Source organism: Chiloscyllium plagiosum, chromosome 23 (assembly GCF_004010195.1).
Source record: "Chiloscyllium plagiosum isolate BGI_BamShark_2017 chromosome 23, ASM401019v2, whole genome shotgun sequence".
In the NCBI taxonomy this organism is placed as follows: domain Eukaryota; kingdom Metazoa; phylum Chordata; class Chondrichthyes; order Orectolobiformes; family Hemiscylliidae; genus Chiloscyllium; species Chiloscyllium plagiosum.
This window is the reverse complement of record NC_057732.1, coordinates 35,536,074-35,553,609: the sequence shown is the minus strand read 5'-3', so window position 1 is coordinate 35,553,609 and position 17,536 is coordinate 35,536,074. Positions and strand designations below refer to the sequence as shown.

At 43.5% G+C, this 17,536-nt stretch overlaps 1 protein-coding gene across 1 annotated transcript in view; it reads right to left on the bottom strand.

The window, feature by feature from the left end:
• Positions 1 to 17,536, bottom strand: part of hcls1 (hematopoietic cell-specific Lyn substrate 1) — a 58,354-nt gene that overhangs the window by 23,212 nt on the left and 17,606 nt on the right. Inside the window, exons 3-10 of the mRNA XM_043713927.1 lie at positions 15,542 to 15,615; positions 12,628 to 12,757; positions 11,951 to 12,061; positions 10,845 to 10,899; positions 8,865 to 8,975; positions 4,935 to 5,045; positions 3,497 to 3,607; positions 335 to 390 (exon numbers count right to left, since the gene is read on the bottom strand). Coding sequence (XP_043569862.1) covers positions 335 to 390; positions 3,497 to 3,607; positions 4,935 to 5,045; positions 8,865 to 8,975; positions 10,845 to 10,899; positions 11,951 to 12,061; positions 12,628 to 12,757; positions 15,542 to 15,615 — 759 coding nt within the window. The remainder of the gene's footprint in view (positions 1 to 334; positions 391 to 3,496; positions 3,608 to 4,934; positions 5,046 to 8,864; positions 8,976 to 10,844; positions 10,900 to 11,950; positions 12,062 to 12,627; positions 12,758 to 15,541; positions 15,616 to 17,536) is intronic.

Genomic DNA, 17,536 nt, shown 5'->3' with positions numbered 1-17,536 from the left:
ATCTGAATACTTGACTCTCTAATCTGCTGGAACATTGATGTAAAGAGTCATGGTTCAAAGGGCAACACAGCAACAAGGGGAAGAGCAAGTAAGTAAGTCAAAGTGCAAAGCCAAGCTTGGGTTTACAATATTAGAATCATTGGGTCATACAGCTTAGAAGCAGACCGTGCAGTCCAACTCATCCAAGTTAACCAGGTATCTGAAACTGAACTAGTCCCATTTGCCTGTGTTTAGCCCACTGTTGGAAAAAAGGACACCTCAGAGAATGGGGACATTAGGTGGCTTGCATTGTTACATAGAGCTGTGACACATCTGATGGAGTTTAAATGAGTACCTTGTCCATCCGGTCCTGCTGTACACCATATCGCCCACCGAAGCCCTTGGCATAATCTGTAGAAGGAAGGCAAACAACACAGAAATGACAAAAAGGAGTAAGAGCTCTGTTTGATCTCTCTTAACGCCACTTCCAGGGAATTGATGTTAATCATGGTGCTCTGAGGTTGGCTAACTCAGCATGGGCCAAGCATTGAACGTGGGGCCTTTAACAAGGCCCAGTGTCATAGCGAGTTATACAAGTAGGAACTGGAAGCTCCTTGAGTACATGTAAATTGGATCATGAGTGATCTATATCCGAATACCAGTTGTGCAATTGGGAAAGGTCTGGGATTTTGCAGCATTATCTTGCCTTGCAGTTGCTTGCCTAAGGGGCAATGTGGTGGGCAGCTAATGGTCCAATACACAAAATGGGAGATGGAATAAAACTGTGAGTCAAAGTCCATTCAGTTTGATGGGAAAATCCTGGGATCTACACTATAAACAACAGAAGCACATCCAGAAACAGGAAATACATTCAAACATAGTCAGCACAGAGTCTGAAGTGTTTAGTCATCTTTAATTAATTTCATAGAATTACTTGAATTGTAACGGAGAATACAAAATAACAACATCAAACGGTATTTATATAGCACTCTTTTTATTTTTCATAGAATATGAGTTTTTTTTTGGTCCATTTCCAATTGTGCTTGAGAAAGTGTTGGTGTGGTATGTTCTTGAACATTGTTGTCCTATTTAGGACAGATCAATCCACAGTGCAGTTGAAATGAGCATAGTGCTGTCCTGTTACACTTTTTCTTACAACTGTGTAATTATAATATAAAATATTTTGTAAAGAAGTCTTATCTACCTTTGTCAAATGGGCACAGAAACTTCGAAGGTGGCTTGCTGAAGTCACATGACTGTTGTACAGCTCTATGACTCTACTCTTGTTGATTCACTACAGCCAAGAAAACAGACAGACTGATGTGTTACCAATCACAAAGGGCGCCACTTAGGATTCCATTCACCCTCAGGAAAACAGTGGGCCCTTCTAAAATTGTGAGAATTCAAAGCTTCTGAGAGAATAGGGCACAGGAAGGACACTACCAAGAATTCCAGCAAAATTGGCTTTGTTTTGTGGAACAGTGCTTCATCAAAGATATATAGCAGCAATTTTAAGTTTTCATCTGTGAGCAATCAGTTGTGAAAACTACCATTTTGAGCAACAATTAAAACAGAACTCTGAAAGAGGCCATCAGAGATCGAGGGGGTCATCAATAGGAACACAAAGGGAGGCCAACCAACGACAGGTCTACAATACTGTTGTGACTGGAACTGGGTGGATCCCATTGTCAATGATGGGGTTGTTAACCTGGGTCAATCATGGAGCCCTGGCTGACAGATATAAACAGGGACATCTCCTGATGTCAGGGACAGACTCTGAGCTGGCTGTCACAGCCAGTTCACTGTCCCCATGTAAGTAAAAGAGTGACTTGGTGATGGGATACTGGCCTCTGTGCAGTTATTTCAAACACTGAACCAGGTTATCATAGGCCACAACCTGCAGTGTCATAAACGTAAAATAAAGGGAATTTCACTTCCTCCTGGAACCTGTAATGCTCAATCCACCTGTGAGAAAAATCTCCAACAATTCAACTACAGAAACCATCACAGTATCTGACTTTAACTTTCAATCCCTTCACCTTAGAAAGAGATATCTTTAAACAAGGCAAGCCCTCAACACTAACAGGCCAATCTTGCTTTCACCATTATTTGTATCTTTTACCAATACTTTTTCAGCCTTATATCTGCATTTCAGCCAATAATTGTATTACTTTTTACTTTGAAATAAGAATTTCAGTGGTGGTTATTCAAAAACTAGCCTTTGATCATTTGAAGGTCAAATGCTGGCCAAGTTTAATTTAGAACATTCAAAAAAAACCCACAGAGGGCTAAAATGAGCTGTACAAATTTTCAGTCTTCACAAACAGAGCTGCTATAGCAATGGCATCTTCATAAACATGATGTTATCCAAACCTCTGCTGCCTGTGTCCTTACTCTCACTGTGTGCTGTTCAACTGTTTGCTGACCTGTGCTGACTCCTGATTGAGCAGTACCCCGTCTGTAATTTTCTTGTTCAATTTTGTTTTCAAATCACTCCATGGCCTTCCCCTTCTGAGCAGTCTCCTCCAGCACACTAACTCTACACGATATCTGCTTTAATTCTGAACTCTTGAGGATTCATGATTTTAACTGCTCCACCGTTGTCTCACCTGCCTACGTCCTACGTTCTGCAATTCCCACCCTAAATCTCTGGTTGTCTTGATCTCTTTTTCCTCCTTTTAAAGCCTACCTCTTTGACCATCTGTCCGAAGGATTTACCAGGTTGATGTCAAACTTTGCTCAAAACTGCACAGTGCGCTACTTTGGAACCAATCATTATGTTCAAGGTGCTATATAAATGCGAGTTATTGTTGATGAATTTCAGTTTGAGTGAGAATGTCCCCCAAGTTCTCATCGCACTCAGTGGGAGATCAGGCTTCTCTCCCCCACTTGGCATTGTAAATATATAAATGGCTGATTGATGGGTACAGGGAGCCGCTCCACTGAGCTCTTGCCCCTCGATGCCAATATTGGAATTTTCCACCAGAGGTAAGATGACCAGACTGTCCCAAAGTGGAAGCGTGAACTACAATGAGATGCAGTCGATAAATGACATACTTGAATCGTTTGTATCCCCTTGTATGCAGGATGCAGATACAGACAGTCCTAGAGTTGCTGCAGGCATTGGCGGAAGGGGTTATGTTTGAAATGGGTCATTTGACCTCAGCTAGTCAGATATCGATTGCTTGGGTTGCTTGAAATGGCAATGCCAACCTTCCCTTTACACAGGAGGATAAGCTGTAACCCCTCCTGCCCAAAGTGAGCATACAGACACTGTCCCTCCCCAACCCAGCATCTTCCCTCAGAATGATTGTGGGGGAGGAGGCTGTTGTCAGGGATTAAAACAGAGCTGACCAAAGTCTGGCCTTACTGATGGTCACTCATGGCCTGGCAGATCTCTGACAAAGCTCCCCATTGTCACTAGCTCACTATTGTCTGGTATTATCGGCGGGAGGTGGGGGGGGGGGGCAGTGCACCCATATTTATTTACTGCCAAGATCTTCACTCTGCCCCTCACCTGTCTGTGATTCATGAAGCTTCACCTCCTCCTTATGATCCCAACCGTGTGCAGTTTTATCCTGGTGGTCCTTCTGTACTCCATACTTCCCTCCAAACCCTTTCGCATAATCTGCAAGGCAATTGCATCAATCTCACATTCTTGGTGCCAAGGGCTACCCGTTATATCATGCAGTCAGTCAGGTGAATGCGGTAAGTTGATTCATGCAAAGAGGGTGAATTCTCAGAGACTTTATCTCTCCCCATTTGGATTTAGTAGAGCCAACAGTGAAGGGGTGAAAATCCCCCCCAGGTGTTTCACGGGACACAAACTAAGACACTTTCTGAAGCTACAACAAATTGGTATAATGCTAAAATAATCATAATATAGCCGTCTCAATCAGGAAGATTTATTCAGGGAATGTAAAGCAGAATTCCACTGGCAAGGAGAAGGTTTTGATTTAGTGGGTGGGAATAGGAGGTGCCATTCTGTATGGGGGATGGGGAATGGGACCATGGGAAGTGAGGGAGCAGTTGTACCATTCTGTGTGCGTGGATGGGAGATGTAGGAATACAAGGTATCAGTTTGTGTGAATGGGTGAGATTGGGTTGCACAGTGGCTCAGTGGTTAACGCTGCTGCCTCACAATGCTAGGAATGCATGCTCAATTCCAGCCTCTGGCAACCCAAAATGTGCAGGTTAGGTGAATTGGCCATGCTAAATTGCCTGTAGTGTTAGGTGAAGGGGTAAATGTAGGGGAATGGGTCTGGGTGGGTTACGTTTCGGCGGGTCGGTGTGGACTTGTTGGGCCGAAGGGCCTGTTTCCACACTGTATGTAATCTAATCATATCAGTAGTGGACAGCACGGTGGCACAGTGGTTAGCACTGCTGCCTCACAGCGCCAGAGACCTGGGTTCAATTCCCGCCTCACAGCTCTTGAGTACAGAACTCATGTCCTTTAAGTGGAGAAATATCTTTTCTTCTCAGTTCTAAATGGCTGACACTTTATTCTGAGTATCCAAGCCCTCACTCATGAGAAACATCCACCGATCATCTATTGGCACGGTGGCACAGTGGTTAGCACTGCTGCCTCACAGCCGAAGGGCCTGTTTCCACACTGTAATGTAATCTAATCTAAACCCTGTGTGGAGTTGCAAATTCTTCCTGTGTCTGCGCGGGTTTCCTCTGGGTGCACCAGTTTCCTCCCAACACTCCAAAGATGTGCAGGTTAGGTTGATTGGCCATGGTAAATTGCACATAGTGTCCAGGTATGTGCAGGCTTGGTGGATTAGCCATGGGAAATGCAGGGATGGAAGAAGGGAGGTGGATCTGGGTGGGATGATCTTTGGAAGGTTGGTGCAGACTTCATGGGCACTGTAGGGATTTGATGTGGGAATGGGAATGCATGGAAATAGAGGTACCACCCTGTGAGATTAGCAGGAGGGGTGTGATGAACATACCTTTCTGTGAATCATGTTTCTCAGTTGTCCCTTTGTAGTCATATCCCAGAGCAGATTTATCCACTTTGTCCTTTTCAACTCCGTATTTCCCTCCAAATCCTTTGGCATAATCTGAGAGAGTTGAAGAAACAATCAAATCAGGGTAAATCTCAAACCATTTGACTCACTGTGGTTTTGCCAAACATGTAAAGGAGATACACAAGTTAATCCCAACTCTGCTCTTTCCCAGATGTTACTCCTCAAGGAGGAAGGGGCTGGTAATCAAGCCCCACTATGCCAGGTCTTGTGCCAAAAGCATGAATGTTTTATTGAATCACCAAAATGGTCAATTTGTTTCCATTTATTACTCATTAATAGAACATAAGAGATTTTCACTAGGTTTCTCTAATAAATGCAAAGATAACTTGTTTCTTGTAACCAAACTTACTCTTTAAACTTATGAAAAAAATTGGTTAAGAACGAAGCTGTATTCAAGATTTAAACTTTTCTCTTAATCTTGGATAAACACTTTGGGAAAAAAAGCAAGACAATATAGCTCTGCAGAGGTAATAGACAGTTTATTAATTTGAAATGGATTGAAGGGCTATGGGGAGTGGGTAGGAAAGGTGAGTTGAGGCTGAGATGAGGTCCGCCATTATTGTATTAAATGCCGAGAAGGCTTGAGGGACTGAATTGCTTACTCCAGCTCCGAGTTCTTTATGTTGATGTGGATTTTAAAAAATGAATACGAAAATTCTTTGGTGGACCAAGGGTCATAGAGTCAGAGAGATGTACAGCATAGAAACAAAACCTTCAGTTCAACTCATCCATGCTGACCAGGTATCTGAACCGAATCTAGTCCCACCTGCCAGCACCCAACCTGTACCCCTCCAAACCCTTCCTATTCATATACCCATCCAGAAGTCTTTTAAATGTTGCAGTTGTACCAGCCTCCACCACTTCCTCTGGCAGCCCATTTCACACATGTACTACCCTCTGCATGAAAAAGTTTTCTCTTAGGTCTCTTATACCTTTCCCCTCTCACCCTAAACTGATGCCCTGTAGTTCTGGACTCTTCCATCCCAGAGAAAAGACCTTGTCTATTTATCCTATCCTTGCCCCTCATGATTTTATAAACCTCTATAATGTCACCCCTCAGCCTCTGATGCTCCAGGGAAAACTGCCTATTCAGCCTCTCCCTAAAGCTCAAATCCTCCAACCCTGGCAACATCCTTGTAAATCTTTTCTGAACCCTTTCAAGTTTCACAACATCTTTCCAATAGGAAGGAGACCAGAATTGCACGCAATATTCCAACAGTGGCCTAACCAATGTCCTGTACAGCCGCAACATGACCTCATAACTCCTGTACTCAATACTCTGACCAATAAAGGAAAGCATACCAATCGCCTTCTTCACTATCCTATCTACCTGCGACTCTATATTCAAGAAGCTATGAACCTGCACTCCAAGATCTCTTTGTTCAGCAACATTCCCTAGGACTTTACCATTAAGTGGATACATCCTGCTAAGTTTGCTTTCCCAAAATGCAATACTTCGCATTTATCTAAATTAAACTCCATCTGCCACTTCTCAGCCCATTGGCCCATCTGGTCCAGATCCTGTTGTAATCTGAGGTAACCTTCTTCACTGTCCACTATACCTCCAATTTTGGTGTCATCTGCAAACTTACTAACCATACCTCTTATGCTCTTATCCAAATCATTTAGGTAAATGACAAAAAGTAGTGGACCCAGCACCAATCCTTGTTGCACACCACTGGTCATAGGCCTCCAGTCTGAAAAGCAATCCTCCTCCATCACCCTCTGTCTTCTACCTTCGAGCCAGTTCTGTACCTAAATGTACAGTCTTCCAGCACCTCACCTGTGACTATCGATGATACAAATATCTCAGCAAAGGGCTCAGCAATCACTTCCCTAACTTTCCACAGATCATGTCCTGGGGATTTGTCCACTTTTATGCATTTCAAGACATCCAGCACTTCCTTCTCTGTAATGTCGACGTTTTTCAAGATGTCACCATCTATTTCTCTACATTCTATATCCTCCATGTGCTTCTCCACAGCAAACACTGATGCAAAATACTTGTTTAGTATCTCCCCCATCCCCTGCGGTTCCACACAAAGGCCGCCTTGCTGATCTTTGAGGGGCCCTATTCTCTCCCTAGTTACCCTTTTGTCCTTAATGTATTTGTAAAAACCCTTTGGATTCTCCTTAACCCTATTTGCCAAAGCTATCTGATGTCCCCTTTTTGCCCTCCTGATTTGTCTCTTAAGTATACTCCTACTGCCTTTATACTCTTCTAAGGTTTCACTTGATCTGTCCTGTCTCTACTTGACATATGCTTCCTTCTTAAGTCCAATCTCAAAACATAAAATGGGGAGATCTCAAAATATAAAATGCTGATAGCTGTAGAATTGATGAGGTATTCAAATAACAGTGAATCCAGATTAAAGTCTATTAGAAATCTTGATATTTGACTTTTGGGATCCTTCAATATTTTAGCCAAGAGAGAGGGATCATTGCAGCTAGTTCTGCTTTAGGGTTTTTTTCCTAGCTTTTCCAGTGGAGACACCAAGTCATGCTTTTCCCAGCTTGGAAGTCTTTCTTCAGCTGACATAGTTGGATATACTGAATTCACATCAATTCCAGACCAGAGACTGTTGCTAGACAATCTTAAGCATACAGCCTCTTGTAGGTTGTCCAGCATTTAACACCATGAAACACAGCTCTCATCTTTCTTAATCTTGCCTTTCTTCTACAAAGTTAGCTGAAGTTTTGTAAACAGTGGGTGAACCACCACACATTTCAAACTTCTGACGTTTCAGTTCCAAGAGATTACTTGGCAAACACTCTTCAACCCAGAAATGGTTCGAAATCTTGTTCCCTCTTCCAGCTTCTTTCACATATTCTTAAGCAAATCACATTCCCAAAAATGTACACAAGCAATTGCCATTTGAAAGTTCCTAAGGAATCTAATTCCAGGATCCTTTTAGGTAGCGCCTTCTCGGTTTTAGCCATCAAGAAAAACAATCTTTTCTCCACTTTAGTTTTTTATCCAATTATTTGAAATCTGTGACCCTTTTGGTATAGCAAAGGATTTCTCTGCAGTTCCTCCACAAAAAAAAATCTCCCATCATTTCAAATATTGTTAAAAGGTCTCCCATTATCCTTCCCTGCTCCAAAACCATCAACTCCAATTTATCCAACTTCTCCACAAAATACAAGCTGAGGCAGATGGAGGTCAGTATGGGAAAGAGAGAAGTGAACCACAGAAAGAGGGATGTATTTACATTGGAGTATATAATGCTCCTTTTGGCTCTTATCTTGAGCACTGCACTCAGTCTGGGCACTGTATCTCAGGACAGATTCATTAGAACTTTAACAGGGCTAAAGAGTTAAATGATGAGGACAAGTTGCAAAAACTATAAATAAAGAAAATTGAGGCATGATACGACTTTAAGATGACTGAAGGAATTGACAGAGCAGATAGAGAGAAACCATTCCCTCTGGTGACAAAGTGGTCAACAAGGGATAGAACACCAAAATTACAGAGTCGAGCCTTTTGGGACTGAGAGCAGGAACCAACACTTTTTACACAGGGGAATCCAGAATTCACTCACCCAGACCAGGAATCAAGCGAGAATATCAGAACTGAGATCATTTGAGTTTTGTTAGATAAGAAAATTAAGGGAAATGGATCTAAGTTGGGAAAATGGAATGAAAGTACATGTTAGCCAGGATCTAACTCAGACTTGTCCTATGTTTGGACATCCTTATTTACTCTCTGCTTTCTCCCTCTTCACTCACTCTCGTACACACATGCGGCAGGAGTCTGGTCTACCCCAGGTCCTGTGTTCTGATGATGTACTGTTCTGTGCCAGGTCAGGCAGGTATCATTCTGAGTGGATTGGGGAGTTGTAATGAACATACCTTTCTGTGAACCATGTTTCTCAGTTGTTCCTTTGTAGTCATATCCCAAAGCAGATTTATCCACCTTGTCCTTTTCAACTCCATACTTCCCTCCAAATCCTTTGGCATAATCTGAGGGAGACATGAATATCACAGAATGTCAAACCACAGTGAACACAGAGTATATCACACACCCAGGTAAATGAAGAGAATATCACGTATCCAGTAATGCAGAGAGATTACTGACTCAGATCAACTTCAGATAAATACATACATTATCATATTAGATAGCATCAGGTATACTGGAGAGATACCAAGCAGTACCACATACCCAGACAGATGCAGATGGTATCACACACTCAGGTTAAACAACGGGTAACACATATCCAGATAAATATAAGTGACCAAACACTTATATAAATACAGAGAGTATCACACACTCTGTTAAATACAGAGAATGTCACACACTCTGTTAAATACAGAGAATGTCACACACTCTGTGAAATACAGAGAGTATCCCACACTCTGTTAAATACAGAGAATGTCACACAACTAGAGAAATTCAGAGTGTCACACACCCGGGTTGATACAAAGCGTGCTGCACACCAGAAAATGCTGAAGATATCACACACTGGGACAAATATACAGAGTACTTTACATAAACGCTGGAAAATACAAAAGCTTTCACGCAGCCAGATAAAAAGTCTATTACACACATGGACAAATGCAGATTACTACAAATTCAGATTATTATTACTGGGAAATTTTGCTCTAAAATAAACAGAACCACATATCTTTAAGTTTGATCTGTATTTCTGTATAGTGAATGCTGGTGGAAGACGTTTTTTCTAGTTTCATTTTTGATATCTGCAGATAGCACTGGGTTGTCTGGAAATTACTTTATATAACTTTAAATAAAGTCTTTCCTCACAGGGCAACAGATCAGTTCTTTCGAAAACAATGATGAAAGAGGAAGAATATTTGGCTGTTGTCACGCATGAAGGTAAAGTGACAAATTCTCTTTTTTTGAAAAAGGGACTTCTGAAAGGTCTATCAATGTGTGGGATACTTTCAGAGAGAAGCAGTTCATTCAGAGAGAAAAGGTCTTTAAGATCAGCAGTACAGTTCAGACATCTTCAAAGCAACCAGGGCAGAATTAAAGAAGACCTGAATGGCTTTGGAGTTAGCAAGAGAAAATCTCCAGAAACAGGGTGTCTTAATGTGTCAGAGAGGAAGGTATCTAACAAGGCTGTGAACGCAGGAATGTAAGGAACAAATGTTAAGAAATGAGTGAGCTGTATTATAGTTTGCTGAAGGTATACAATGAAGAAACATTAACAAAAGAAGATAGCACAGGGAGAATGGACAAGTTCGCTGTAAAAAAGCCAAATACAGCAGTGCCAACTGAACAAAGAACTTTAATGTGGAAACGGGGGAACATTCACAGAAGCTTGAGTATGGGGTGGCACAGTAGCTCAGCGGTTAGCACTGCTGCCTTGCAGCGCTAGGGACCTGGGTTCGATTCCAGCCTCGGGTGACTGTCTGTGTGGAGTTTGCACATTCTCCCCCTTTCTGAGTGGGTTTCCTCTGCGTGCTCTGGTTTCCTCCCACATTCCGAAGATGTCCGGATCAGGTGAATTAGCCATGCTAAATTGCCCGTAGTGTTAGGTGCATTAGTAGGGAGTAGGCGTGTGGGTGGACTACTCTTCATAGGGCCGGTGTGGACTTGTTGGGCCAAAGGGCCTGTTTCCGCATTGTAGGGAATCTAATCTGTAAGGTTCCAATTGAGGGCGCAAGAAACAAGCCATTATTTCTGATATTTATTATAAGACCATTTCAAATTGTTTTTATAGTGTTTCTTTTCTTTTGCAGGAATAAATTTTGATTTTCTATTGTTAAAAGTACATTGATCTGTGACAGACTACCACGGGAAACAAAGTATGAACATAAACCATACGATCTATCAGTTCAGAGTCACTTTCAGCTCGGATTATAACTTACCTTTTTGTGAAGAATGTTTGTCCACCTCTCCTTTGTACTCATATCCCACAGCAGACTGTAAGAGAGAGCAACAAGACTGAGTTATGTAGGAACAGAGTAATGAACACAAAGATGGCTATCTTCATATTTAGATAAACATATTTAAGAACAAAGATAAACAAGAAAAGACAAATGACATTCTTCCAGTGATCAACTCCACCCACCCCGATATCTGTCATTCCTCTCCAACATCCCTTGTCCCCCTTAACCACATTTCCCCATATTCCTCATCTCCCACCTTTCCCCGTATCCCTCGTCACCTCCTATGCAACATATCCATTCCCCTCATCCCCCTACCCACCATCCCAATATTCCACATCCCCATCCACTCTGTCCCACATGCCTCATTAACTCCCCCTCACCTTCCCTATCCCTCATGAACCCCAACTCATCCTTTCCCTCATCCCCTATCTTCCCTCACCTTTGCCCCATATCGCTCCTTGGCCCATCTTCTCCTTATATTCTTTAACTTTCCCTCTCTTTAAAAATACAAATAGTTGTCCATTGAATCGAAATTTTGTCTGATAACAAACCTGTGAATTGCATTGGAATATTTCACTATTTTAAAGCTGCTATATAAACAAAGTCACTGTTGTTTATATTCACTGTAAATGATCCCATCAAACAAAAAAACAGGATACTTACAGGCTGAGTAAGATACAGAGCATAATTCCATCTAAACTATTCAAACAATTCAGGCTGGTACAAACTGAGTTAGACACAGTAAAACTCCCTTTACACTGTCCCATCAAATACCCCCAGGACAGGTACAATCTCGGTTTAGATACATGGTAAAGCTCACTCAGTGATGCTTCAATAATCATCATTAAACATTAGCTAAGGCCAGGTGACGTTCTATGTCTCACCCTTCTGGTTTCTACCGCCAGTGAATGCTGGTGGATGAATTAAATTACAGCTGAGTCACTGACTGTTGCCAGAGACTGCAGACCTCTCTACTCCTGTGTGTGGACTGGGGGAGGTCCCTCAGGTTAAAAGGTCTCTGCCCCTCTACTCTGTTGTCACACCCACAGACTTACAGTCACTGGAGAGTTCCATTTTACCCTTACCTTGTCTGTCCGATCTCTCTGAACTCCGTACTTCCCACCGAATCCCTTGGCTGCATCGGTCTGTGATGAATGCTTTTCAACATCTGCTACGTACTCATTTCCTAAGGCAGACTGGGGGAAGAGGAATACCAAAAATGAGAGCATGCACACAACCTGCCCGTCATCCCCAGAGACAGTGTTCCATTGGCATTGTGTAACCCAGAGGCTACATTTGGGCTGGGTCCTGGTGAAACTATTGCCAATGTCAACAGTTAATGGCGCCACTCAATCACTCCACACTCACACAGTTCCTCAGTCACTCCAGGCTCACCCATCACTCCCAGCTCCCCCACTGTTTCCTGCTTATCCAAAACGTCATCTTAGGAGTGGTGGCAAGCATACAGTATGCCTGCTATATCGTCCTGGGCATTCTCCTACTCCCGTGCAGTTCCTCTCCTGTTCTAGAAGGTTTCAGCTCATCTTTCTAAGACCCTGCCTCTCCTGTTACTGCAGCCTGCTGTTCTAGAACACTGTCTGTCTTTACGAGCATGCACCTTCTTCTGGTCCTGGCATACTGCTGCTCCTGCTCCAGATCATTCTGTAAACGGTTCAGTATATGAAGTTTGTGATCCAGATTTCCATTCCTAGTAGCATTCAAGAAAATTTGGGAGCACAGACAAACTGGAATGATAAATTACCTTGTCCATTCGATCCTTCTGGACCCCAAACTTGCCACCATATCCGTACGATGCTTTTGCTCCTTCCTCCAGCTCTTTCTTCTTTATGGTCTCATGATCTTTTGAGACGTTTTGCCTCAGCTCATGGACGCTGCCAAAATAAAAACCCAGGGTGTCATAGCTCAGGGTTGGAGCAGTGTTTTACAGGAATGTGCATTCATCGTATGAATCTACATGCCCAAGGAGGGAGAGGATGAAGAGCGGTAGACCAGACCTACCTTATCCTACGGTCCAGCTGTAGAAGAAAACAAATCTAGGAAGTGCACCATTCTGACCCCACCAGACAAGGAAAGGACTTCATCCCTGTTTATCTGGGAGACACTTTAGTCCATGTCTCAGTGTTCCCAGCTTCAGATCCTGAGGTAGCCTGAATTTTAAAGAGGAGTCTGGCAGTGAAACCTCTGTGCACCAGCAAGAAATGAAGAAAGCTGTAACACACCCACCCCCTGCCAGCTAGCTGGATAGCAATACATCCCTCCTCCAGTCAGTCAGAGGAAACCAAGTGAACAGCCGCACAGTAAATTGCATGGATGAATGGGAAAGATGTTCAGCTACATCACATTCGAACTATGCACTCCCTTCATTTCTGTTTGCTCCCCTTCCCTTTGTTAAGAGATCACTCAGTATAAGGTTTTCAATTATCAGGATTCCAATATCTTTATTCATGCTACTTCTCATTATCTCTTACACAGGACTCTGCACTTCGATACTGAAGGTCTTTCAATGTATTTCATTGCATCCTCTCTCAATATAAACCTTACTGATCCATCACTGAAGTATTCAGCTGTTTCCTTAAATGCATCCAAATTCTCATGTCTGTCACTCTTCCCGCTAACTCTATTTTGCCGGGAATCTTCCCCCATACAAGGAAATCTTTGATGCGTGGCCCAAACCCAATCTTTACTCCCTGATCCTCTTGTTCTCCTGTCTCATCTTTCCCTCAGTTTTGGACATGGTGATGTGCAAATGAAGCTGGAGAATGACGTCCTTAGCTTCACTGAGAAGAGAGTGGTGGGCTCCTTATTGGGTAAGTAGCTGTTTGTACAACATGATAGTTTGCCAGGTCACTTTACCAGAGTCATCCGAGTACACTGGGAATTGGGTCACATGTGGCAAGGTGGCAAGTTCATTTCCTGAAGCCCATGGCCCACTTGGAAGATTTGGACCTGTTTGGTATTTACTGTAATAAACTCTCTGCATTTTACTTTTGCCACCAGGTCTGAGGAGCCCAAACTAGTCCAGACTTCACTCAAAAGCTCTTCGCTCTGACCATAGTGGTCAGCTTCGCTGTTCGGCTGGGCATAGACTGTCGGGTGCAGAAATAGGCTGTCGTCATGGGCAGGAACAATCTGGGTAAAGATGCTTCACAAATGAGGAAATCGACAACTCAAATTAATCTAAAAATGCAGTTGAATGTTTACGGGCATTTTATTTCCTCACGATGCACCAAAATATTTCACGGACTTTGAAAGGCTTTCGTGTTATGTAAGCAAACACAGTAGCCAATAGGATTCAGTAAAGAACAATGAAGCAAATGGATGGGGAAACTAATTTTAATAATACTAGGAAAGGGATGAATGTTGGTCAGTAAAGCAGAAGAACTCATCTTAACTTCTCGAAATGCACTGTGGGTATACAAAACCCATCTTTGTAGGATTTCTCAGTTTAATATCCCAATCATAAGCCTTTCCATTTATTCTTCCCAAAGTTCCAGGTATCATTTCACCATTGGGAGCCCAGGTCCCACTGCCAGCCTCTTTGGAGAGATGGATGTGACTTTACCCCTAGAGGGCACTCTCAGGGGAGGACAGGCACAATCATGTTTCTCAACATTTCAATCAACCTCAGGAAATAAAGTTTTATTTTGTGGTTATTCACAAGTCAAGAAGGGACTGCAATCTCTTAGTCTCGGTGAACAAATTTTGCAGCTGTTGAGACCATCTCCAATCTCAGAGAGTCCGGAAGCTTCTCGTCTCTGCACAGTTGTGGTGTGCTGTCTACAGATGCCCTAATTTGGTGATTGGCCTTTTGCAAGAGCAGCTTACGACATCCTTGTCTGTAGTCAATGCACCAGCAGCTTTGTCATCCCTCCCCCATTAAGGAAACCACAGAAATTGCTCAAACAGGAAACTTGAAGAATAAGAACAAGAATATAAGCGACAGGCTGAGGACAATGAACTCCTCAGTCAATTTTAGGACTGAGCTATTGACAATTGACTTGCCTCCCATCCAGTGCTGCTAAATTCTGCTTTGCACTGTCCAGAAACTCCTACATGTTAAACTCACTACTTTAACAGAAACAGAGATTGCTGGAAAAGCTCAGCAGGTCTGGCAGCATCTGTGAAGATAAATCAGAGTTAACGTTTCGGGTCCGGTGATCCTTCCTCAGGACAGTGGATAAAGGGGATCCAGTGGCACTACTTTCAAAAAGAACGAGGGTGGCGGGAGGGTTCTCCAGGACTCCTTCCCTTAACTTATCTTGGTCATTATCATGTTGCTGTTTGCTGTGTGCAAGCTGGCTGTCACATTTGCTGTTTTATTATGACTACCCTGTACATCATTGTCAGTAAAGTGCATCATCTGATGGTCATGAATCGTTTTACATAAATGCAAGTTTTTCTTCATGTAACAGCACCTTTCTTCCCCTCTGGCCTTGACCACTGAAGAACACCACAAGCTCCTCAGCGTAATGTAGTCTTCCATTGTCCCTGGCTCTGAATTCTGCAATTTTCTAATACAATTGTGTGGGTGTTGAAGGCCCCTACTGGCAGTAGGACCATGCCCAGAGTAATCCCTCCACTGTTCTGCTGCAATATTTCCCTGTTGTTATTAAATCAGGGCGGATCCCACATTTGCAATCCCTCCCAATACTTACTTGATGTGCTGGGGCCGGCCTGACCCTGTGACAGTCTTTGCACCCCATCGCTGCTCCTGCTCTGAAATGTCGTTCTGAAACAAGAGAAATTGGAACTATATCAATCGGAATATTCCTCATGGGCAGGACACTATTTCAGTCGTACGGTACAGGGTTCTAAAAACAGCAAAATACTGCAGATGCGAGAAACCTGAAGTGAAAATAGAATATGATGGAGAAACTAGAGACATACCACACTCAAAACATTCCTCGTGCCTCAGATGCTGCCAGACCTGCATAGTTTCACCAGCATTTCCCATTTTTATTTGGTACGGGTTGAAACCTGTTCCAGGCAGTGTCGGAACAGGATCTCCAGGACAGATTCTGGATTAACACTGAAACAGGCTTCATCTGGATGGCAGCACTGAAACAGAACTGCACTATTGGAGAAACTGTACTAATAGAACTCCACACCATCAGGGACAGTACTGAGACAGCACTGTACTGTTGGAGAGACTGTACTGATAGAGTTCCACACTGTCAGGGACAGTATACAGAGAGCACTGTACTGTTGGAGAGACAGTACTAATAGAGTTCCACACTGTCAGGGACAGTACTGATAGAGTTCCACACTGTCAGGGACAGTACTGAGAGAGTTCCACACCGTCAGGGACAGTACTGAGAGAGCACGGTACTGTTGGAGAGACTGTACTGATAGAGTTCCACACTGTCAGGGACAGTATACAGAGAGCACTGTACTGTTGGAGAGACAGTACTGATAGAGTTCCACACTGTCAGGGACAGTATTGATAGAGTTACACACTGTCAGGGACAGTACTGCTAGAGTTCCACACTGTCAGGGACAGTACTGAGAGAGCACGGTACTGTTGGAGAGACAGTACTGATAGAGTTCCACACTGTCAGGGAAGTATACAGAGAGCACTGTACTGTTGGAGAGGCAGTACTGATAGAGTTCCACACTGTCAGAGACAGTACTGAGAGAGTTCCACACTGTCAGGGACAGTACTGAGAGAGCACTGTACTGTTGGAGAGACTGTACTGATAGAGTTCCACACTGTCAGGGACAGTATACAGAGAGCACTGTACCGTTGGAGAGGCAGTACTGATAGAGTTCCACACTGTCAGGGACAGTACTGAGAGAGCACTGTACTGTTGGAGAGACAGTACTGATAGAGTTCCACACTGTCAGGGACAGTACTGAGAGAGCACGGTACTGTTGGAGAGGCAGTACTGATAGAGTTCCACACTGTCAGGGACAGTACTGAGAGAGCACAGTACTGTTGGAGAACAGTATACAGAGAGCACTGTACTGTTGGAGAGACAGTACTGATAGAGTTCCACACTGTCAGGGACAGTATTGATAGAGTTACACACTGTCAGGGACAGTACTGCTAGAGTTCCACACTGTCAGGGACAGTACTGAGAGAGCACGGTACTGTTGGAGAGACAGTACTGATAGAGTTCCACACTGTCAGAGACAGTATTGATAGAGTTACACACTGTCAGGGGCAGTACTGAGAGAGTTCCACACTGTCAGGAACAGTACTGTGAGAGCACTGTACTGTTGGAGAGGCAGTACTGATAGAGTTCCACACTGTCAGGGACAGTACTGAGAGAGCACGGTACTATTGGAGAGACAGTACTGATAGAGTTCCACACTGTCAGGGACAGTACTGAGAGAGCACTGTACGTTTGGAGAGGCAGTACTGAGAGAGTTCCACACTGTCAGGAACAGTACTGAGAGAGCACTGTACTGTTGGAGAGGCAGTACTGATAGAGATCCACACTGTCGGGGACAGTACTGAGAGAGCACTGTACTTTTGGAGAGGCAGTACTGATAGAGTTCCACACTGTCAGGGACAGTACTGAGAGAGCACGGTACTGTTGGAGAGGCAGTACTGCTAGAGTTCCACACTGTCGGGGCAGTACTGCTAGAGTTCCACACTGTCAGGGGCAGTACTGCTAGAGTTCCACAGAGTCGGGGCAGTACTGCTA